Raw genomic sequence first — 24,455 nt, 5'->3', positions numbered from 1 at the left:
CTTGACTTTATGAGGATGAAGAGGAGGACATGTGAATGCCTTCCAAGGGCCACACCAACGTGAAAAACAACTCTGCAACTGAGAGAAGTGAAAAAGAAATTTGGGAAAGCTGAAGGAAAACTGTAAAGTCTTAAAGTCACAGCCAGTGAAGGCACCTGAGATATAGCCCCAGGATTCCATCCTCAGCCATTTCAAGGTGTCAGAGATGTGCTCAAGGACTCCCTTTCTGCTGGAACTCACTATTCTTTGAGATACAAATCTGAGTGCCTGGTGCTGAAGGAAGCTCTATTATGCTTTGACTACCTCAGTTGGATCTGAGCAGAGATCACAATACTCTTACCAACCACTTTTCAGAGTCAGCCTCTGCAAGGTACCCTACATAATCACTAGGCCAGATGGGTCTGTACCTTCCTGTGTTCAAACATGGAAGCTTGGAAACCACTGCCAAAAGCAATCCAACCAAACCACTGTATTTTTAGACTATATTTTTGGAACAGTCTTTAAATGCTTTGTCATGAGTTTTGCAAATGTTACATGTATTTGAATGTGGGTGAAATAATTCACCAAAAAGCTACCTGATGATCTTTCTCATGGAGGATGAACCTGGCATTGTCTTTTCCCCTGGAAGGCTTTCCATACAATTTTCAGTGAAGCAGCTTTATTTTAGCTCTGATCATAAAACAAAAAAATGTATATTAGGATTTCCCATAGGAGTTTTTCAACAAGGTATCTTCCAAACATGAATTTAAATGGGTAATGCATTGAACATATAATTACAATGATTAATTTCTAATACTTTGTTCTTTCCAGCATTACAGAGAACATAATAGAAAAACTCTTAACATAGTGCAGTGCTAGTAAAGAAAGATTATTATATCTGTTAGGATTCTGTATCTATTGGGAACTACAAACGTCTTACAGCAGGACTTACTTATATCAACAAACTGTTTAGTAAAACTAGATTAAACCCACTTGACACAATTAGACATGCATAGATACCTCTGCTTCTATGTTCTTTATTAATTTATCTCTGTAATTAGTCCAGTTGCACATAGAATCAATGTAATGTGCTGGTAAAAATCCAGACTCTCAATCTAGTACTCTTTTATGCATGAAATTGGAATGTTAGAACAGAAAAAATATTCTTGGTATCCTTGCTATAGGTTTTCAAATATACATTTAAATTTACAGAAGTATCAATGTGTTTTCTTAGGAAAAATTAGGTGCACATATTTACTGTTTTGTTCAGTAAGCAGTTACAAATAAATATTAGCAGAATAAATAGCAGAATTTACATGAGCCAGTGCAAAAACCTGAATACAGAAAACATGAAGAAGGAAGGAAAATGCTGAACTCCTAATTCTGTTTTTATCCAGTACCTAACTGGGAATTTATGTTATAGCCATAGCTATGTGATTTACGAAATGAGACTGTTACAAGAATCAATGCCTAATACAAATCAGGGAGATTTATTATAGTGGTAAATCACTTCTAAAGGTGACAGAAATTTTGTGCCCTAAGAACCACTAAAGACAATGTGCCCCTCCCAGAACTAGCAGCTCACCTTTCAGTACCCACCCAAGCCAAACCCATGCGGGTTCAGGCAGCAGCCCCATGGCAGCCAGAGCGTTTCCAGCCCCACCAGAAGGACCACCAGTGGCCACCCAGCCCAGTGACCTCCTGCAGGTCTCAGCTCTCCAAGTGCTGCCCATACAGGGGGAAGTCTGGGAATCCTGCAATGCTGACTGGGGAAAGAGCTCCCAGACTTTCCAGCTCCATGCTTTGAGACAAGGAGTCTTCAAAGGGAGGTGTTTTGAGACAATTACCTTGCAACAATGTTCTGTTTTGAGGGGAAAGTCTGTGGAGCTCCAGACATGGTCAAGCAAAATGGCTTTGTCTGCAAGGCCAGGCATGTAGGGAAGACTGATATATCCTAATAGGGCTGGGGGACAAAGTACTGTCTCAATGAAAGGTTTTGCTATTTGCAATTCAAGGGCCCTCTAGAGAGCAACTCTGGGAGAGAGGCAGTGGAAGTGAGACAAAACTCCTGGAAGATAACTACTGGAAAAACAATCCAATGCTCTTCAGTGAGAGAGCAAAATGCGGTTAGCTACTATCAAGAGTTCAGTTATTAAAAAAGCACAAACAAACAAACAAACAAACAAACAATCCCCAACCTAACTAATGAACAAAACCCCCAAAAATGTGCAACAAAACCCAAAATGTATTTCAGGGATACTGCGAGGGAGTGATGCAATGCAGCTACTGAGTTTCTTCCATTTCTGTAGGTCTACAGATAGAATAAGAATTTTGCAAAATAGATAGCTCAATCTTTATAGAGATGTTCTGTCACCTGTTAGATTATTTTAACTTGCACTTTGTATTTGATTGAATAATACCCCACCAAATATGACATTACAGTCAGATATGACAGCTGTACTCCCAGCTAATCCTGCTGAGAGAACTGGGAACAGAAGGAGTGACAGGGGTGTACTGAGTCACAGCCTCATGCTACAGACTTTTCTTGCTGTCTGCAGCTCTTCTCCACAGGATGATTAAGTAAAAAAGGCACTTTGTTTGTAGAAAATGGTATAGCTCATTAACCACATTAATTTGTACCATTTGAATATTTTCTGCCTCAGATTAAAGGTCACTTGAGTAAAAAACATCTAAAGCAGTCAGTCTATGGCAAACAAAAAGTGCAAACTATAAGACCAAACTAAAACACCCAAATAATACAAAACCTTGCAAACTCTGATATTGTAATAAATAGTATTTATAATTATTAAAGGACTAGTTTTTAATATAGTATTGTGTGAAAGACTTTTTGCAGTGAATAATTGCAACATCTTGGTTTAACATCTGTATAAAACCTACTATTCCAACAGCATTTAGAAAGACAGTTCTGGAGGTATTCTGAACTTTGTTGGTGCAAGGCAAACACTATCATTCAAGGTAAATAAAACAAACAAACAAAGCAATGGTGCAGACCAAAAATATTGATTCACTCTGTTCTAACCTCAGTAGTTAAAATATTATTTCTTGGTTCTCAGGTAATTTACACTAAAAAGGTTGACATACAACAAGGTTATTGCATAAAATATAAAAAAAAATCACATAAAATTCTTTTTAGGTCCATTTAGTTAACTAGTTCCACAGCAGATATTCCATGCAAAAAAGACAAAATAGCCTTACTTGAACCATCTGGTAATTTCCTCTTCAGTGAAATTCTCCCCCTCTTGAATATTAATTAGTGTGTTTTCTATAATATTTACTTCCATAAGTCAGTGAACTCGAGCAGAATTTTATGAGCAATCCTTTACTGACGGAATGATTTTTTCTCTGAAAATTTGTTCAACAAAATATTTATCATATAATTAATGAATCCAAATAAGTTCAGTACTTTTAAGGTACTTTTCCTTAGATAAGTTATAAGAATTCCCTTTGAGATACAACTGTTGGCTGTACATGTGAGGAATATATTTAATTTTGAATTTATTTTAATTTATTAATTTAATTCATTATTTAATTTTTTTGCATCTTTTATTGTAAGACAAACCAGCAGTATGTAGGCCATTTTGGCAAATTTTGAACAAAACAAGTACATTGTTTTTTTGGTTTTTCTTAACAATTTTGGTCTACTGGGATATTTGGTGGGGGTTTTTTGTTGTTGTTATTATTGTTGTTTGACTTTTTTTTTTGGTCTTGGCTTTTGTTTGTAGAAACTGAATATCAACATTAAATTTCTCTTGTGGTTCTTTTTTGCTTCACAATTACACTACATAGCTACCAAGGAATAAAATGCAATTAAAAAAAATACACTCAACTTATAACTACATAAATAGTTAATAGTCTTTTAATAATTTCTGACATGTGTTCATATCCACTTAATAACATCACAACCCTAATTACAGCCCAACTTGCTGTTCTATTTAAATGTAAAGAATTTTTTTTAACTGAGGTATGAGTCTATATAATATAATTACATTTATAATTATTCTCAGTAACAATGATGATTAGGCACTCTCTTCATATGAAATTGTTAAATTATCTCAATGATGAGAACAATGATGAGAGAGTTTTTACTTTAATAAAAGCACAGAAATATCCCTTATGTATTCATCCACTATACAGATGAAAGCAGTGTGGAAATAGCCAAATTAAAGACTCTCAACTGTGCCCAGTCCTAGGTAAGAGAAATATTCATAGAGTCACAGTACTGTATAAGGATTGAACAGAAGAAAAAACCCAACCCCTATCTATTCTAGGCTTATTACTTCTGTGATAATCTTCTGAAAGAAATATATCAGACATGATTTCCCATCAGGAATTCAAGTTGACAGACCACTAGCACAAAATGCTGCTGGTTGTGAACCTCCAGGCTAAAGCAATCTTGAAAAGTCATTGTATCTTAACAAAAAAAAAATATTCATGCTATCAGTGCACAGTTATGTCATTGTATATCTGCATTCATCCTGAAGGAAGGCAACAGTAAAAATAGTGGGAAAAATTTTGAGAGAAGCTGGAACCAAAGAGTTCTCCCTGTCCTTCTCCTGTTTAAGGTGGGTAACAGATTATGTCTTCACTGTTTATGATTTCTGGAAACTGTTGAAGTTTTTAGGAATTGAAGAAATTGTTTGCTGCTACAGGAGGTGGACAGGGTATGAGGAGCAATAATTGTAGAACTGATGGGACAGTAACAAAGAAATATTTTCCTTACTGTGGCCAATAACCAAAACAAATAAAACAAATAGCAGTGTCTGCTTGCTAATAAACAGAAAGGAAAAGGGAGACTCAGAAGATGCACTTTGACTAGATGTACCAGCTGAAGACAGTAACAGGCTCGCTGTGATGAACTATGTAAGGCTTCTTTCTGATGAAACTCAGAATGAGGTCACCAAAGCCATAACTCAGTGTTTCCAAAAAAGTGAAGTTTCTGGAGTAGGACAGATAACACCTGGAGATTTAAAGGAAACAACTTTGACTGCTTTGACTGTTTGCTTGGCCACTGACTACCCTTGTCCATGCAGTTCTCCTGACCTACGTTTTTCCTCTGACAGTCTGTCACTGATGTTTATTCATCTTTCTACACAGCACCTTGGCTACCAAGAAACACTCTCTGGACTCCAGAGCTGTGTTCATTGCAACATCAAACTAATAAACATCTGCATTTAGATCTTAGCTGTGGAGATTAGTCAGAAATAGATGAGATGAACAGAAAAACTTTGCTGTGCATTGTGCCTGGGCATAAGGGAAATAAAATATTTGCATTGCCTTACATTCATTAATTCTACATCTACTGTTCTATGTATTTATTAGTTTGCACTTTTGCAAATATAACTGCTTTATACAAATTCACAGAAAAAACCAGTTTGGTTTTTGGTTTTTTTACTAGGCTTTCCATATCCAATCCCTATTAATCTGAATTATGTACCTAGGTCACTTACACAGCTTTTGAATAAATGTTTTTTTTTCATGGTCACATGAACCTCTAAAACACATGTGTGCACTTTTGCAGCAATAAATTTCTTCAGGCTACGAGTTGTGAGCTATCAGCAAGTAATTAATGATCATTCAGGAAAAGCTGCTAGTTCAGGTAGGAGGAGTGCTGTCAAGTGTCAAAGCATTCACATTTTGAAAGCTTCAATTAAGATAATTTGTAAAAATCTATTGTTAGCAGAATAAAGTTCATAAGTTTTCCTGTTGCTGCGAACTCCAGGTGTCACCTCCAGCAACTCCTTTATTCAACAGATACAATTACCTTTCAAATACTAGGGGTTCATTTTTCTTTAGAACTGCCACTAATTATAAAGAATTGAAATCACTTTTGCTACCGAACTGTTAAAAGCTACGCATTTTCTCTATGCTCCTCTTTAAGAGAGAAGAAATAAAACAAAATGTAAAATTAGGTATTAATCCCAAAATATATGTTGAATGACATTGTATTTAATATATTCAAAGGCCATGTTATCCTCCCCCCCCACCAAAAATAAATTTCAATGAATATTGAAAGGAATTCTAGTCTTATTTCTTAACAGCCTAAAAAATCATGTTGTTCACTCAAAGGTAATCAAAATATAAATTCTCAAGTACTCGGTAGAAGTAGTTGAAAATATTCCTTCCCCCAGGGGTAAGCAGGAGCTTTTTCCTTCTCTAGAGAAAGCCAGAAAAGGGAAGAAGCCAGAAAAGGACTTCTGCACAGCCTGCACCATGACACTGACACGGCACTGACACAGCTCTGACATGGCACTGACATGGCACTGACACAGGAGGGCAAGGCACCAATCCTAAGGGTACTTCTTGGGATGATGGATGGCAGCCCCCAGCAAGGGAGTGTCACAACAGGGGGTGGGGCCAGAGGCCTCAGAAATGTTCTGCTGAGCCTGTCTCCAGGTTATGACAAGTTTCTGTATTGAGCCATAACTCACATTTGGAGTATTTAACTGATATTTAGGCAGCATATTTTTATTCTGCTGTTGTGCCCACAAAAGCCTTGCAACTATCAACAAATCAAGCCTTTTCCTAAATACCTGGGAAAACTAAAGGTTATTTCTGCACCAATACTCTCCATATCCAGTGCAGGAACTACTTGGCCATTATCAAAGAATGCCTATCTGATGGAAAGACTGTAAAGATTTCTAGTTTATAGAATTTAAAAAAAAAATAAATTGAAAATTTACTTAACTTTTCATATCTACTACTTTTTAACTAAATATAGAATAACACAGATTATGTTTCTTTTTAACCTCATATAGTTTTCTGGTACAGAGTGGGGCTTTTTTGCACTCAAGCAGGCTGAAACTCTTTCTCAGAGTGGACTGGCATAATGTCTCTGTGGGAGGCCATGAGTGTTAGTTTTTACATCTCACACCAAGATGAGAAGGTAAAACACCACACAAAGGTTCTGTAAATGCCTATATCAGGCAATAATACTGATGCTGCCTTTCACTGCAGTATTTTCATGTCTACATGTGTGCTATCACATCTTTGGTGGTTTCACATCCAAGAGCTGATTTTTATGTTCTTCACTCATGACATTTCAGGTTGAACAAACCTCATGACTTTCAAAGTGACCCTTTTATGGCAACAGCTCTGCTGTCAGTGCAGCTGCACACTGGCATTCAGAGTAAGAGCTGGGACTGATTTAAACTTTAAATACCAAAGAATCTCTGATACACCTTAGGGCAATGATTTCCTCTGAGTTTTCTTTTGTTTATCTTATAATGTCATTTTAAAATTGTATTCAGTTGTATTCATTGTATTCACCTGTGTTAAGGAAGACTTCACTCACATTCCATAAGCCATGACAAATATTACAAAACTTTCAAAAAAGAGACAAGCATAAGTGAAAGATTTTTCTAGAATGGACTGGTTTGTTGATATATTTCTCAGTTGCCCATGAAAATGCAATTGCTATAAAAAGTAACAATTGAAAAATTAAGATCTTGATGCCATAAAATTACTATTTTTTTCAAATTCATCTGAGTTTGAATTTTACTGATTTATCTTTCCTGTAATCAGAGTGCGACTGGAAACATACCACTGATCTGATTTTCATCCTTATGCATACTAAATAGAAACCTATTTTAGAAGCAGGAATTTAAGTAAAATCACACAGACTCATGTTTGATCACACTAAATTCAGCCTTTTTCGTGCTACACTGAACTCAGCAGGACTTCTGTGGGGAAACTGCTACTTGTCCACAGAAATACTTCCAGGATTCAATACCAGAATAACTACTTCTAAGATGTTATGTGGCATACAACTGTAAAGCCAAAATGCCTGAAACCACTGTGTATGACAGCCAGAGACTCCTGCTTTCTTCTCTCTAGTGCCACTGATTTAAAAATAGCAGCTATTGACAGAAATGAAGTCAGGGGCTGAATTTTATTACAATGGCCAGATAGAAAATCCCTCTGGCCACATGTGCATCTTTGCAGACACTGTGGGCTTTTAGACAGGTAGAAACAAGGTAAGACTTTATACTGAGGATCGAACATCTCACTTAGAGATAGATAAATAAAGAACACAAGATCAGAAGATAAAGGAATCCAGGATCATATTAGATCTTCTGGTTCAAATACAATCTTCAGTTGTTTCAGGCAGTATTTAAGTCTCAGCGTTTTCTGTGAGACACTATGAAGTTATTCTGGATCTTTTCATATATAAATCTATTTTCTTTACCTTCACAGTGGCCCTTCTTTGCAGCCCTTCTTTGCTAACTGCTGCCTGAGCAGTTTTGTGCTCCGATACTCAGCTCTAAGTCATCTCATAAATGATGACATGATGCCTGACAGCACAATGAGCATTTTTCACATTGCAATACAGTGAGACAATGCATGACAATATGATGTATTAGGTCTTTAAGAAAACATGTAAAAGAATGTGCATACTGAGTGTTCATATAAAACAATCTTTCAATTTACTTAGATAATATATAATCAAGTATGTGGAAGTCTTCCATGTGATACTTAGAGATATTATTCTTGTATTTTTTCCTTAGCTAACTGACATTTTTCAGACATCTTTAAATCCTCACCCTGTTCTGAGTTTCTAAGCCTCATTTTCTCTCCAGGTGATGCAGGCTTTTATGTCCCAGTCTTAGAAATTGGAAAAATGCAAAAGATTTCAATAAAATCGGTAATCTCTAGCTTCAAGTGCCATCAAAATAACACAAATTTCCAGTACGAGGATGGCTTGAGTTATCATGATCAGGTAATGGATATAAAATCAACTCCTCAGATTTTTGGAACTTGCATGAGTATTACTGTTTGTTGTAATAAAACATGATTTTTTTTCTTTCCAAAGGACTCCAAGGAATTCTTAGGAAGAAGGAATTTTGCCACATGCCCTCCTGTGCCCACTTGTGGTTGATCTCCCTCCCAGATGCAGTGGTGAAAAGGTGGGTGACACACTTGTGCTACACAAACACTTTTTACAGATCTTACTGCCACAATTAGGGTCTGGGGTTATTTTTACTTATTTCCAGTGGTAAAAGGAGTCCAGTGCCCCAGTGCACCATGTTTCCAGAGCCAGAAAATTTGCAGAAATTTGAAAGCAACAATACTTATTCAAGTATTGAATAAAGAAGGTGGTAAAAGAAGATTGTTTCAAAGCTAGGTATTTTATCAAAACTGTCCACCTCCTGCCACCTCCTCCCATCCTTCCATTTAAAGACAGGCATCATACCTCACCATGGCCACCATGGTTTCCTGTCCCTTCTCTGCAGCAGTGCCTTCTCTACTTAACAAAGCTGGATAGAAAGGGGTTACACTTAAACAGAATATGCTTCTAAGGAGGAAATACCAATAAATCACTTCATACAAAGATAATGCATGGAAATGCTTTATGCCAGATTTCCAAGTTCTCAAGGTCTTGACTATCTTTTTGTTACATTTAGGAAGGTTATCCAGAAGTTCACACCAATGTTTCTGTAACCCCCAATTGATCAGTTGATCAGTTTTTTTCTCCACATGTTCCACTCTCTGACACATCTTGACAGATGGAAGAAAAGCCATTCTCTGGTTCAGAGGATGTGAGTTGGAAAAACTTCAAAACCAAAACCTGCAAGCCCCTCATCCAAAAATGCATGACAGACTCACTGACAAGCAGGGCCAACATCCCTGCAGACAGATCAGGAAAATGGATGGAACACATTCTGTGTTGGTTTTTGGGTGCTCAGTTGTTGGTTTTTTTTTTAAATCTTTGGCTGGGGGGTAAAAGGGGAAAATATGCAGCAGGTTTTTTAAAACTACAATGCACATTTTTCAATTATCCCAGAAAACTCAAAAATCACTTGCTGGCACAGCAACTGTTGTAAAGGTACAATAGGTGAATGGGGAATTCAAGAAAATAGCTAAAAATAAGCAGAAGCTTCTCTTTTTTCTGTTTAAGTCAGACTTCAGACCATCTTTCCTGAAATATTAGATTCTGCAGGCACAGTTGAGCATGAATGTTCAGTCCATGAAGAGGCAGGTTTAACTGAGAAAATGAGAATAAATCCTAGTTTTCCTCTTTTCTTAAATATTAACTATTAATATTAAGTCAAAGAAGGAAGACATTTCACATGTACCTAAACCTGTCTATCATGATCCAAGTTTCCAAGAAGCTGCATATTATTTACCCATTCTGGAAAGGCATTAAATCATTTAATCAATGCATTCTCTCATGATGTATAACCTGAACAGCACAAATGCTCTCTGCAGATCTTGAAATTCTTTGATTTGAGATTATTTGATTTGTTTTCTCAGCTGATTTTCAGCTTTTTGCTTTTTGTCTCCTTAGGAGTCAGAACCAATCCCCTCATTTTTTTTTTTTCAGTTTATTGTTTGCAGGATGACAATTCTTCATTTGAAATGTATCCTATGTTTATTTCAGGTCCAGCAAATATCTTAACTTGCATATTATTAACAAATAGGCACAATGAAGCAACTGTCTGGACCAGCATGGCTCCCTAGTTTATAGAAAATAAATTAATTTCTTTCAGATCACAGATTGACTGTATCAAGCATAAGGGCCCCTTTAATTTTTAGAAAGTGAAAGCTTTCTGCTGTTTGGCTTTTGAGAAAAATGATGATGCACCAAACCACACACATGCCTGAACATACCTGTTGCTAGCATTACTGTTTCAGTCCTCAAAGATATCTGCAAGCTGAAAAGCCGAGTTCAGAAAAATGAAACAAATAAACACCCTCCACAGTTTATAGTAACAGCTGATCCTCAGTGAAAAGGAGCAGATGGGACCCATGTATATGCTGTCAGAAAATGGTTACACAACATCTAAGCTATGAAGAAGATATTAGATGTTCTAACAAGAGAGAAAATACTGTACTTTTAAAGAAAATTTCATGCTCTAGAGAGTTAAAGCAGTATTTTTATAAATTCAATTCTTCATGTAATCTATTATCTATTATCTATTATCTAGTATCTATTATTATTTAGATGGGATAATTTTTCCAAGTACCAATAGCTCAATGAACATAAACTAAATTTGTCCTAACTTAAGTTTTGTACCAATGGAATCATTACAAATTGTTTTTGTAGTGTAACTACAGGAGGAACTAAGATACTGAGGATTACTTGACAATAGCCCCTGTTTAACCAATACAAAGGAATGGCAAAACTTCTACAAAAGGCTAAAAGTATAAAATATATAAAGCATATTTCTTAATTTTCTTGGGGAAAACCATTTTTACTACCAGAAAGGTGGGAAAGTTATTCTTGAACTTCAATCTTGTCCCATTAAACCACCAGAGTGCTAGAAAAGAACATGAAAGTGTGAAATTTTTCTGTTAAAGGGGTGTCATAAAATATCACTGAAAAGTTGGCAATAAGAAATAGCTTTTCATTCCAGAAAAATCTGTGTCGATAAGGTAAAAGTTGACAAGATCACAAGGAAATTGAAAAGGAGGAAGAGGATCTATTGCTCTGTTTCTGCAAGGCCTAGAGGGTACCACACAAAGACTAACAAAGGATGTGTGCATTAAAGGTAGTAGGTATGTAGTTTTCTTTGCCAAAGAATACTAAAATTCTGCTGTTTCAGACAGAGATTTAACAAATCCATGGGAGACTATGAAAGTGTTAGAAGCTATGCTGCAGAAAGACCCTAAGTTGAAAAAAAATTGCACTGGTTCTCTAAAAATGTATCACCTACTTTCCCTGTTTGTATTTTGCTCTGGACACTTCCCTACAATCACTGCTATGGAGAAAAACAGGAGTACAATCTATTCAGTTTTTATCTTTGTGTAGTAATTAGGGACTCAGTATCCTTGGTAGCCTGCTTGACTGCCTGGAAGCAAAAAGCTTTTCCTTAGTCTCTGCATCTTTCTTGTTTTAACACCTGCATTCTGCCTCTCAAGCACCTCATCATGCAGCAACAGGAGACTGGCTCTGCAACACCCTTCTCACAGGCAGTGGCATGGTTCTTAGGTCCCCCAAAGCTGTCTCTTCTCAGGCTGGACAAGTTCAGTTCACCCAGACCTTCTCACAGGTCTCCTGACACTGACATGGTGGACTTGTCACAGGCTATTGATGTCTTTCCCTGACAAGGAAAGGGGGACAAAACTCGACAAGGTAATTGCACTCAATTATTGAGTTATGCCTTGTGATACAAAAAGCAATGGATACAATGGACTTCTTGGTAATAATTTCTTTGTTCAGAAAAAAAAAATATACGCTCTCTTCTTATTCAATCCTCTTAAAACTTTGCTAATAATGGAAGGTGTCCAGCTAAAAGGTAGAAAAGTAGTTCACATTTCCTAAGCACCTCTAAAGAGAACAGAGAAGTTTCATTGAAGTTAAGTTAGCCCCCATCAAAGTCAGCTAAAATATTACTATTCATTTGCAGAGATATCAGAATATGATTCTTCACAGCTCCTTCTTAACAGCTGAAGAGTCAGATACTGAGATTTTCATTAAAAGCAATTCAATGTTAAGTGTTACCTGCATATTCCCACTATTGTCAGATATGAGAAATGTCTGAACACACAGAGGAAAAGGGGAGAGGCCAACTAACTAGCTGCTGGTACACTATTAATGTTCTTTGGCTTTAACAACACTGAGCACAGTAAAAAACACAATCAAAGCTTTAATTTTAATGAATTTCTGTAAAAAAAAAGCAAGTAATTTCTAACACTAGCTGTTTGTCCTGGATGTATCTGCAGACACTCTGTTTCAAAGAGATTGTGAAGTACAACACAAATCCTGAATAACATCAGTAAAGAGAAAGAATCCAAATGAAGAACACTAGAATCCATTTTGAAGACTGGTGAGGTGAAGAAGAAAAGCAGAGGGTTAATCTTCATATGCTGGAAATATAACATGTAAGAACATATTGATCTGCAAGTTCTAAAAATTGGTGGAACATATCTGTAATCAGTTTGTTTCAACAGAGATTTAAAAAAAAACCCCATAACATGCATAGCATGCATAGACATAGCATGCAGCTGCACTTAAACCTCTGAGGCACATAAAACACCAGAAGGGAAGTTTTAAAGAAGTTTCAAGTCAACATTTGACATACCTAAGGTATTTAAAATTCAAGAAAAGTTGTATTCTGCAGAATTGTTTAACACCCACTCCCCCATCTCAGTCTAAGAAACATATGTCAGCAGTACAGTGGACTTAGCTGAACTGAGATTTGTCCTTACAGAAGGACAAAGGCACTGCTATTTTTTTCAGTATTTTCACAGTGTTTTGGACAGAAATTAGTGACAAACCCTTTTCCCAGAAATAAGGGTAAAAGAAATACCTTGGTCTTCTCCCCATTTTTCTCTAAAGTAGCATGTTTTTTTCTCAGCTTTTCAAAAGAAGATCCACAGAATTACAGCAGCATTTCATTAGAGTCACATCAAACATCAGCAACTCTTCCCCAAATAAACCACAATCAATCAATTAGACCACTTCAGTGGTGAAGATGTATAAACAGCTGATTAATGTTTAATCTCAAACTCCTTACAAAGAAAAAGAGGCAATAAATAGTCCATTAAAAAAAAGCTCCAGAAGCTCAAGGGAACAAAAGTCTTACTTTCTGGCTTGCTGTCAAAGTGAAGTTCTGTACAAGTGATTTGTTAACTATATATAATAATATATATATAGTTAATATATATATATATACTAATAATGCCAGTGCAAAAATACCTGTTCTTAGACGCACAAAGAGACATGAAAAAATAGATATAGACATACCTGGTCCAATGCAGAACGATGCAATGATTGCAAGGATACAAAATATACTGAGGTAAGGAAGCCAATGCACAGAGCTCTGGGTAGATAAAAGACATTGATTTCAAACATATTGTACACATCAGAAATATTTTTAAAACCTCACAGATAGTGTTTTTCATGATTCTTGATATATTTCAGAATTTAGTCTGGGGTTACTTTAGAAAATCACAGCATTTCTGTAGAACCTTATTCGATGATTTGTATTTAAAGGCCTTGGTCTCTGTGAAATCCCTGTAGAGAAACACTAGACAAGCTATGTACCACAGAGTCAGAACTCTAAAAAATCACAGCTTGTGCTAAAGTTCAAGCCAGCCTGGAAGACTGAACACATTCAGTACCTCTCTCCACCTCAGGTATTTCAGCCATGTTTAAAAAGAGCATCTAAATGGCTCTGGAGGTTCAATGCTCACCAGTCAAAGGCTTGGCTGAGTGCACAAGAGGCTGATATTTGGTAGGAGAACCAGGTATCTGAACTTCGGCAAAGCATGAGAAAGCCACAGTCTAGGACTTTTCAGCTGTAATCTGATTTTGCAGACAAGGAAGGCCGTATATATTATCTTTCCTCTACTTCTAATTAGATTTTTCTCAACTGAGATCTCTAAATGTCAGGAATTTGAAAAACGAGGGCAATTCCTGTGGAGTTTGCAGGACACTGTTTCTTAATCATATATGTGAATGCTTGGTTCTAATACTAATAGATGAGAAAAATCCATGGATGCCCACTTCCTTCTCTGTCCCACAGGTGGAGTTTTACCACAGCAAAGTGTGAATAATATTTTAATTTGAATTTTGAGTGCTAATAGCATCTGATAACTTAGAATTATAGAAACATATTGATTGAAAGAGACCTTTAAAGCTCATCTAGTTCCAATCCAGCTGCAATAAGCAGAGACATCTTCAACTAAATCAGTTTGTTCAGGCCCTGTCCCACCTAGTCTTGGATGTTTCCAGAGATGGGGCATCAACCATTTCTCTGGACAACCTGTTCCAACACTTCACCTCCCTCATTGTAAAACACTTCTTCCTTATATCTAGCCTAAATTGACCCTGGTTTATTTCTAAATTATTACCCCTTGTCCTATCACAGCAGGCCCTGCTAAAATGTCTATTCCCATCTTTTTTCTAAGGCCAAATATTCTCCAAAGGACAAGTCTTTATATTGCTTATAGAAATACCAGAAAAGTTACTTGAAAGAAAAATCAAATGTGGAAATTTTTCACTAACAAAAAATTCCAAACCTAAAATAGGAATGACATATAAAACATGAGAGAAATCTCAGAGAGAGTGAATTACAAACAAAGATACACCCACAGAATATGGGTATACTGTTTATTCAACTGTTGGTAAAATTGTCTTCAAAATAGTTCATGATATGCATACATTTTTGAATTAAAGAGTCTGAATGAGAGAATGTGAGAAAGATTCTGTTCCTTTTTAATGCAAAAGTTTTTAAGCAAACAGATTCATAAATTAGTAAAAGAGACCTTTCATTCCTTATGCCAAACTGATTGAAAGGATTGGCTTTTGAAGGAATATAGAAACAAACCAATATCAAGCATGTTTGAAATAGGTAAAAGAAAGTAAAAATGTGCAGTGGCCCTGGTGTTACCTGTAGAGTCAGGGAGACAGTGAGTACTGCGAAGAAGACGATCATCAACCCAAAACCTCCAATGAGGAGAGGCCTGCGTCCAAGCCGCTCAATAACTAAACCCTGGAAAACAAAAAGTGGCGTTCGACTTTCCTGAGAAAACACTGAATAACTTGGACCATGAAATATGTTCTCCTAGTAAATACGAAGATCAAAACTACAACCATGAGGGTTGATTTTACACTCTTCATAAGCTACAACATTCATAATCGTTCTCACAATTATGTTTACAAAATTTAACATGTTTGAAAAAACAAGTCAGCCTAGTATTATCTGAGACCACTGAAAAAATTGTTCATTGTTTGAATGGCTTATAAATATGCATTAAATTTCTATGGCAATGTTCTTACAATATGCAATTTTTAATTGTCAGTATGTTGAAGTGAATTAGTCTCTTGCTTTTGCATTTTGACTGTTTCTTAATTTCAACATCTCTCTGAATTTAAGCTTAAAATACTTATAATTTGAGATTTAAGTATTTTTAGCATAAAATGCATCTTAATTAAACCAAAATTTATTTTAACTTTTTTTTTTCTCAAACATAGACTTAGTATTTAGTCTTTTTTTTTTTTGAAAATTACTGTAATTAGAATATCCAAACAAAAGAAATCCATGCAGCAGAAAACTTTGCTCAGACAAGTGATTTTAACACTGATACTTGTGCAGTTACACCCATTTTGAATTTATATTGAACATCTGAATATAAATCACAAAATCTGAATACTTATCTGCTAGAGAAAAACACAATGAAGAACTTCTTAAAAAGCTGTAACTCGAATCTCTGCTGGTCTGACTCATTAAAATAGGCTGATATGTATTTTGTCATAGCAGCTGATGTACTTTTCATATTGGTAACTAATAAAATTACTAATTACACTTGGCTTTCTTATGAGAAAAACAGAATAATTTAATGGAGATTAAAATGCATCACTTGAAATAAGTTAAAGTCAGAATCACACAACTGTTTGCCATATCATTATTTAGTGGAGACTTCTGTACATCCTTTGAGTAAAAAATAAAATGGGCGACTAAAATGAAATCTGGACTAATACCCTTAATTCTGGGAAACAACACACATCAATCCACTGCGAGCATCTAGATGAAATGTGTTAAATCAGAGTACAGAGACACCCACGGATGAAATGCCTTGAGAGGCAAATGCTTCTCCCTCAGTCTGGGGTTCACCAGTAGATTTCAGTACAGGCTTGTCTGTCCTAAACACATGTTGATGTTGCACCCTGAGCTGAACTTCACCAGCAGAGACATGCTCAGTGATGCTGCAGATCACTGAAAGAAGTGCTGTGGCAAGATTTTGCATTTTTTATTTCTTTAAATGGTGAAATATACTAATTTGGACAGTTTCCATGCCTTCCATTATAGAATTACGGAATTTTAAAAAGACTTGCACTGATATTAGGAAGATCTTATGAGGTCCAAATGTTCCATAACTGCACCTGTTTCACTGTCAAAACCTCTACAAGATGGCAGCTATTTCCCATTATGATAAATGAATCCATCTTGCAAACACATATGACCACATAGACACTGGACCAAGAGACAGCTTCAATAGCTTTGAGGGCTAAAAAATTATTTGATAGGTCTGTAAGACCAATCTTCTGCAACTTCTGCAAGAGACTTCTGCAACAGATGTTTCACATGTAATTTGGAGTGGATGATATGTTCAGCAATAAATGCTGCACATGTAATTTGACATACTGTGCAATTTATCTTATTTTTTTCAGTGCTGGATTGATGGTCATGATCAAACAATCTTGGTGTTACACAGCTGGGGGCCTTTGTATTAAAACAAGGTCAGGCAGGGGTGATGCTTCTCTTAGAGGGAAAAAGTTCACGTATGCCTCTCATACAAAACATGGGAAAAAATATGATATATAGTCTTCACTTGTGAAACTCAAAGCAAAACAAATTCCAGGAAGGATGGTTTGGATTCAGTCTTCCATAACAGCAGGTTTCCCTGGTGAAATCAATGCTCGTTTTGAAGTTGTAAACAGACAACAACTTAAATTTTTAGTTATGATTATACAAATCCAAAACTTGTTCACTTGCAAAACCCACTGAGATGCTTATGACTCATAAGAAGGGGAAGATGATTCACCAGTTTCCAAGTATTTATAGTTCTGAATGCTGCACTGCTATGCACTGGTAACTGTTACCTATTGAAGATCCATAGCAGGTCAAAATATACTCTACAGTAGAATAAATGAAATAACAAGAAATCCAGTACATGCTCAAGTACAGACAACAAAAGAACATTACAATATTTTTTTGTGATAACACCTGAGTTATGTGCCAGGCTGTGTAGGCTGATACTTGTTTCTGTGTGATCATAAACATGCATTTGTAGAAACCTATACCCAGTCATGATGGTTAACACAGCTGAAATTACTGAAAATGTGTAAAAAATATTGCAACCAAAATTCTCTCAACACAAACGTTTTGTGATAAAAAGGCAACTGATATACAAACTACATTAACAGTTCACACAACTGTCTGTCAGGAAACACTTGTGAATAAAGTTAAAGAAGCAAATGTCAACATTTTCACTTGAGTCAGCCGCAGATACCAGGGCTGACATAATGAAAGCAGAGTGCATTAAAATAGATCAGACAAGCTTCCTTGGATAAAATGAATGTGCAAGCAAGTCCTGCAGTCCAAACAGGATGTCGCTGCATACTATTCCCTACTTATATCCTGGCCCTAAATTATACTAAGCAAACCCTATCAGGTTTCCTCGATGTCTCAGCCCTGTGAAGAAGTTTGCTCTATAAGTTAATGTCAAGAATACCCACACTTTCTTTCTCATGTATTTTGGATAAAGGTCTGAGTAAGACTCTGTGACTAGATTCAGACTTTACATGGCAAGCTAACACTTTTTTATTTCCATTTTAAATATCAGGATTAAAATGCATAATCTCATTTATATCATTTATATATTGTTATGAAACAATGTGTAGTATCTTGCAAAGGTGAGGAACAGCACAATAAGAATTATAAATTGGGGGTTTTGATTCATATTTTGACGTATATCCATTAGTCTAATGTATGAATTATTAATTTTAAAACACAAAATGGGGCTATTGTATTTAAGTACCTAAATTGGAATTTAGAGGCCTAGCATCAACTTTGACCACAAAAGCACAAGCCTTAAATAAATCTCTGTCTGCAAGGCTCTCACATCAATTTGCCTGTATCTGTATTAAAGCCATGCCAGGATAAGATCATATACAACTTCTGCAGGTACCTGCCTAAAGATTACTCTCAGTAAAGCATGGAATTTACTGCTACATTTCTAAGCTCAGCCTGAAGTATTTTGCAGTAAGGCACCCTTAATCAGCTTCATTTAGCACTGAAATTTTCTATTCACTAAAGGTGCTCTCCATATTTGATACCTGCCAAGACCAGTGTAGCCAAGACTTAGCCCATGCAAGGACTTAGCCAGCCACTCTTGCCTCAGCAGTGCTTGGCAACAGCCCTTAGGGCAGCACAAGAACATTCATTTCCTTATTCCTATTCTGTCCCTTCAGTAAACTGTAGATATTTCTGAGGCAAAGCTCCTTCTAGCGATGATTTAGTTGTTAAAAGCATTAAGCTATCATATTTGTGCTATAAAAGCCAGAATAGATCTCATTCTTGATCTGTGACAACTTTGTGGTTGATGTCTTATTTTCTAATGATGGCATCTGAGTGGTCCAATGCAGACCGTCCTGAATAGATTGATAAAAGATTTACTCAAACCCAATGCTTTTAATCCTCAGCAGCAGGAGATACATCTTTAAAACTTTCAATTTCTGAATATATCCTACAAAAGAATTTGTACTACATAAATGCAGCCTTTAACCATGTACACCTTGGGTCTTAGGAGAGGTGTTGTAAGGCAGAACTTCATGATGAGACTTTTTCTTCTAGAAGGCACCACATGGTCACTTCAACACATGCTGTCCTCATCTATTCAAAAGTCAATGTGTATTAAAACAATTAAAAAGGAATAATGTCTTTACCTAAAAGCAATCCTGTTGATCATTTGTGGGCTAAGGCAGTGTGCATTAACACACTCTCTCTGCAGTCTACCCTGCAGAGAAAATATGCACAAATGCCTCTGGCCTTTGACAAACCCCATGATCTGAGATGCTGCTTGCCCAATCTCTTTTCTGCTGCTGTCTCTCTGGCCTGCTACAGACCAAGATACTACCTTCAAATTCTGATAATCCTTGAGCAACAAGGAGTTTGTCAGGGTGAGGGGAGAAAGAGGGGGAAATGCCATGCTTGCCCCATTCTTGCCCTCTCTGCTTACATCTTACTGAGAATTATGGGTATGTGAATGCTTATTCTGACTTAGTGTGAACAATGTCACATGGGACTGCATTAAAAGTTTTACTAAAAATCAGATTCTAACATAATTTTGTAAGAATCCTTGAGATTCTAGTATTTGTCACCCCATTTTTTTCACTTGCTAAGACTGGCTGTTACTGGAACATATTTCTTTCTCTTCTGACCATAGTGGACCCAGAGTTTCAGTGGAGACATCTTGCATCTTCCTGTAGAAACCATGAAGAAAATGTGTTGGAGACAAGAACACCTATGGAAATGTCTAGAATACCCTTTATTTAAGATGTGCCATGCCCTGAGGAGGGAATATTTCCTTCTGTACTGAGATTTATTAACAGTAAAAGGAACAAAGAATGAGTCTAAGAACTCTTTCTTATGACATCCTGAAGCAGATTAAAATCATCTCACTAAAGAAGGCTGGCTCCCCTGACTTCTGTGTGTTACTGCAAAGGATTTCCTACATTCTTTAATGGTTTAGTACTGCAATGTATTTTAACTCATTCCAGGCTTCACAGAGCTTGTCTCTGTCACAGGCTTTTAGTAACACCTTCATGCATCATCCTATGGGAAATACTTAGGGCACAGTCTTCTCAATATAGCCACATCTAGACTTTCTGTGAACATTATAAGAAAAACAAATGTAGTGCCACAGATGGCAAAATTGGATGTGGGATGCTTAATTTGAATAACATTCCCTTTTATTCTATGCTGGCTTCATGGAGGAGGGAAGGAATCTTTTCAGACATTTACTTCTGTCTCCCTTTCTCTGCACCCTGATGCTGTGCTAAAGAAAGGCACTGGAAAATTGTTCTCTTTGCCCACTAAGAGTAAGACAACAACTAAAATTAACCTGAATGACTGAAAATTAAAAAATGGCAGCAGTAATCAATCTTGCTGAAGAATAGCTAAGTTTGTGGTATGCCCTTACCTAGAAGTTATAGAACAGATTTCTAATAAACACAGGAATTATTTAGGTATATTCTATCCAGCTTCAAAGAATTGCATCAGGTTAGGTAACTTACTTCTGCAACGTGTCTATGAGTAGTAAATCTATTCAGCATTTTATTCCAAAAGATACAAAACTTCAGAAATAAACTGTAATTAATGGGCACCCATTAAAAAGTAATTGTCTATCCAGTCCTCTAAATCAAATCTGTGTTAAGTACAATGGGTGGAATTCTCTCCCATTAACCAAAAAAAAAAAAAATGTACAGAAAGTTTTTATTGTCTCCCCAGAGAGAAGCCAGGGCATCAGGTGTGCAATGCTACAACACACGTATTTCATGGAGTAAATTAGGAAGTGTTGGTGTAAGCGGAAGTTGCAGCCAAATTATGTGAATGAAAGGAGAATTATGATACGTGTTTCATCTTTCAGTGTCTTGTTGATATGGCTTTTGCTGGAGAGGAAGAGCTATGGAGCTGTAGGCAAAGCATGCTACAAGTGATGTGAGGCAATGCAGAGCAATGAAAATGATGGAATATTAATTGTATTTCCTCATGGACCACATCAACATTATTACTATTGTGCTGCTGCTCCCAAGAGATGCATTAAAGGGAGACTTTCAAAAATTTTCACAGTTTCCGTATTTTATCTCCTAAATATTACTTTGCTTCTCCATGAAACAGCTCTATTTCACTGTTTTTCTTTGGCATTCATGAGGGTCACATCAATGGAGGTCATCAATACTCCTGAGGCTCAATCTCATGAAACCTGATTTATTCATAATGATCACAGATGGTACATGATTTCTAGTGGACATTCCCAATTGCCATTTTATTTAAGAGGGCAGAAACTATCCCTGTATGACTGATTACCTCTACTGAAATCCTGTAGTTTATTGTGAGTAAAATCTGATTTCTGCTAGCAAACACAACATATTAAAAAATACCAGAAAAAATAAGTTTTCTTCTTGTTTTCTTCTGTTTTTTCCCTGAGTAGTACAAAAGACATACACCTGGCTTAACATTTAAAGCTTTGGTTGATTTTTTAAAAAATATCGAAAGGAGACACTGGGAGAGGTTGGGAGTGGAAGGAATCCCCTGTCCTCAGTGCTAGGCATGAAAACTTGATGGGAAATTACTCGAATAAATAAGCTGCAAAAACTTTAACTGAAAAACTAAATTCATGTTGTTGTTCCTTTCAACAACAACAATGAAACATTTATGAAGATTAAGGAAACAAAATTAAGATTAAAAGCAGTGTGTCTTGAAATGAGAAATTGGAAGGGAACAGAGATACTGGTACATCAGCATTTCCAGAGGCACAGCAGGCAGCATTAACAGAAGAAATAATAAAAAATCTCCTCTTGAGTACAAAAGTTACTGCACATACCAGGAGCCAGATCTCACCCATCCACCTCATTATGTATGAAGAGTGTGCTCTGAATAAGCCCCACAAACTGACAGCACAGAAAGAATTGAAAAGATAACAGACCCTATTTATAGAATGGCTTTAATATCATGGAATCATCTCCATGTAATTATCATCTGTTTTCATATTAAAGAGGTGTATTCTGCACTTAAATCAGCGGTAGAAGTATCATTATTATTTTTCCATATATCTTAATCAAAGAAGCATGTCTGCAGTATCAGGAAAAAGAAATGATAAGAGGTAGACACTTTCATATTTCTCTATTTCTACCTATTAAAATGAATCATAAAATCAGTCTGTTTAATTTTTTTAAAAAATAAATTTAACCAAAACCAGATTTGTGGAAATTCACAAGCAACAGAAGAAATTTGTGACCCTATAGAGTCCTTATGTCCTAGGCTAAAAAAACATACCTGATAGCTGGATTTAGTTTAGCATTTTGTAGGTCACAATCAGTTACTCTGCCACTGAAAAGGACTCTTTTTTCAAAACCATTCTGGTGACATTTAAAAATGCTTGCTGCTGTGCTCAGTATTGTTCAAATAGTGTTGGTATAAAATATACGAAGAAAAAATTCAAACAAAGAAAGACTACTTGCTTGTTTGCAACTTTCCCTTCCAAAGACTTGTCTCATTCCTTCTTATGTATTGCAGTTCAATCATAAATGTATTTCCTTTAGCAATTAATTGTGTTATCACCTACAAAAACTTGGAGTTTTAGTTTGCTCATTTAGTGTATTTTTTTCCCTTGTCAAGTTTTCCATTTTGAATTAGGAAAGAGAAAAATGTGCATGGATGAGTTTTTCTACTAACATCTTCCTCAGCATTCAGAGCAAAGGACCTGCTCTGGAGCTGGTGTATTAGGAAAGGATGCCTGTTTGTCCTGAGGAAGGCAGCAGAATTGAACACCACGTGGGAGTCCCTTGTTCTGGCAGGCTGCCTTTGCTGTTCCACCTCCCCTGCCAGGCACACACCACCTGTAGCTGTAGCTGAGCTGTGCCTGAGCCTGATCCGAGCTGCACTGCTGCTGCCCAGCAGGCACACGAGAGGACTGTGAGATGTGAATAAACTGCTACCAGGTAAGGGTGTTCAACCTGGTGAAATAATTTATGAGTTACCACTTAGTATACTTTGGCCCTTGCTGTTACTGCCCTCTTTCTCTTCATGCATACAAAGGGCTGCAGGATGTACTAACTTTTTCTGTTCCTTTTATGGATCTAAAATTAAAGAGCATCTTTAAAAATATTCCAAGAAAAAAGTTTATTTTAGGATAAAAATTAGAAATAATATTTTGAATTGAATTATCAACCATTACACTTAATGAACATGTTATTCTTTCTATATTTTAAGCTGTATAAGAAAATGAAATCTAATAATATTTAAATATCAAGCATGCTAATGGATTTTTATAACCATACTTACAGAAAATACAGCAGCCAGAGTCTCAACAGCGCCAGTACTTAGTGTAACATAAGGGATTGTCTCATGATTGATCCCAGATTCACTAAAGATGTTGTTTGTGTAGTACCAGATCTGTATCAGACAGAATAAAATGAGTTATTAATCATTATAGGTTGAACTGCAATATATTGATATTCAGTTCAACCATTTAATCTGCTCGAGGCGAGACTTGTTAAAACTCTGAGCACTCCCAAATCACTGAGGGCCAAACAGGACAACAGATGTAGGGAAAGTGCAAATTCCAGGTGGATTAGGCACAACGCTGCTGTAGTTCCACCTGCAGACCCAGGCAGAATTACAAACAGCTTCAACTCAATTTAATTTAATTCACTTTAGGAGTAAATCAAAGAAATTCACTTTAAGCTTGAACGACGGGGTACAAATAGGTTTTGTGTGGCTTACCAAGCAGGTTTGTGCAGCTTTATGGAATACCTCAATAGCGTGTAACAACAGAGGCGAGAGCAGGGAAGAGATGTTGCGAGGCAACGAAGAAGCTGCTCACTTTTGGACAGAAGGTGTGAGGTGTTATTTCTGCTTTAACCTTACTGGAGTGTGGACAGTCAAGCCATCCCCCCAATCTCTCATCATTATCCACAAAAAGAAAAGATACTTTTAAGACTAGAGTTGCCTGAGGAAAAGCAAAATGCTGTGTTTAGGATGAAATTAATCATAGGCTTGAAGTAGGTGTCACTAATGGACAGAAATACAGGTTGTATGACTTAGAAGAAGGCAACCATGTTTAGTCAGTAAAACCATATCCAGCAGTGACAATATCCAGGCAGAGAATATATAGTGGCAACATTCTAAAATATCAAGTTTGGTAATCATCAGAGCCCCAACTGTGTTCAAAAACCATATATTTATGTTTGACTCAAGGTGACAGGAAAGAACTAGCCAAAGATT

At 36.4% G+C, this 24,455-nt stretch overlaps 1 protein-coding gene across 1 annotated transcript in view; it reads right to left on the bottom strand.

Moving 5' to 3' along the window:
* The window catches only part of SLC2A9 (solute carrier family 2 member 9), an 82,965-nt gene that overhangs the window by 16,225 nt on the left and 42,285 nt on the right, over positions 1-24,455 (bottom strand). The window contains exons 8-10 of the mRNA XM_058838873.1: positions 23,514-23,624; positions 15,336-15,437; positions 13,688-13,763 (exon numbers count right to left, since the gene is read on the bottom strand). Of these exons, the coding sequence (XP_058694856.1) occupies positions 13,688-13,763; positions 15,336-15,437; positions 23,514-23,624 (289 nt within the window). The remainder of the gene's footprint in view (positions 1-13,687; positions 13,764-15,335; positions 15,438-23,513; positions 23,625-24,455) is intronic.

This window comes from Poecile atricapillus, chromosome 4 (genome assembly GCF_030490865.1).
Source record: "Poecile atricapillus isolate bPoeAtr1 chromosome 4, bPoeAtr1.hap1, whole genome shotgun sequence".
Lineage (NCBI taxonomy): Eukaryota > Metazoa > Chordata > Aves > Passeriformes > Paridae > Poecile > Poecile atricapillus.
This window is presented reverse-complemented; position numbering and strand designations above follow the sequence as displayed.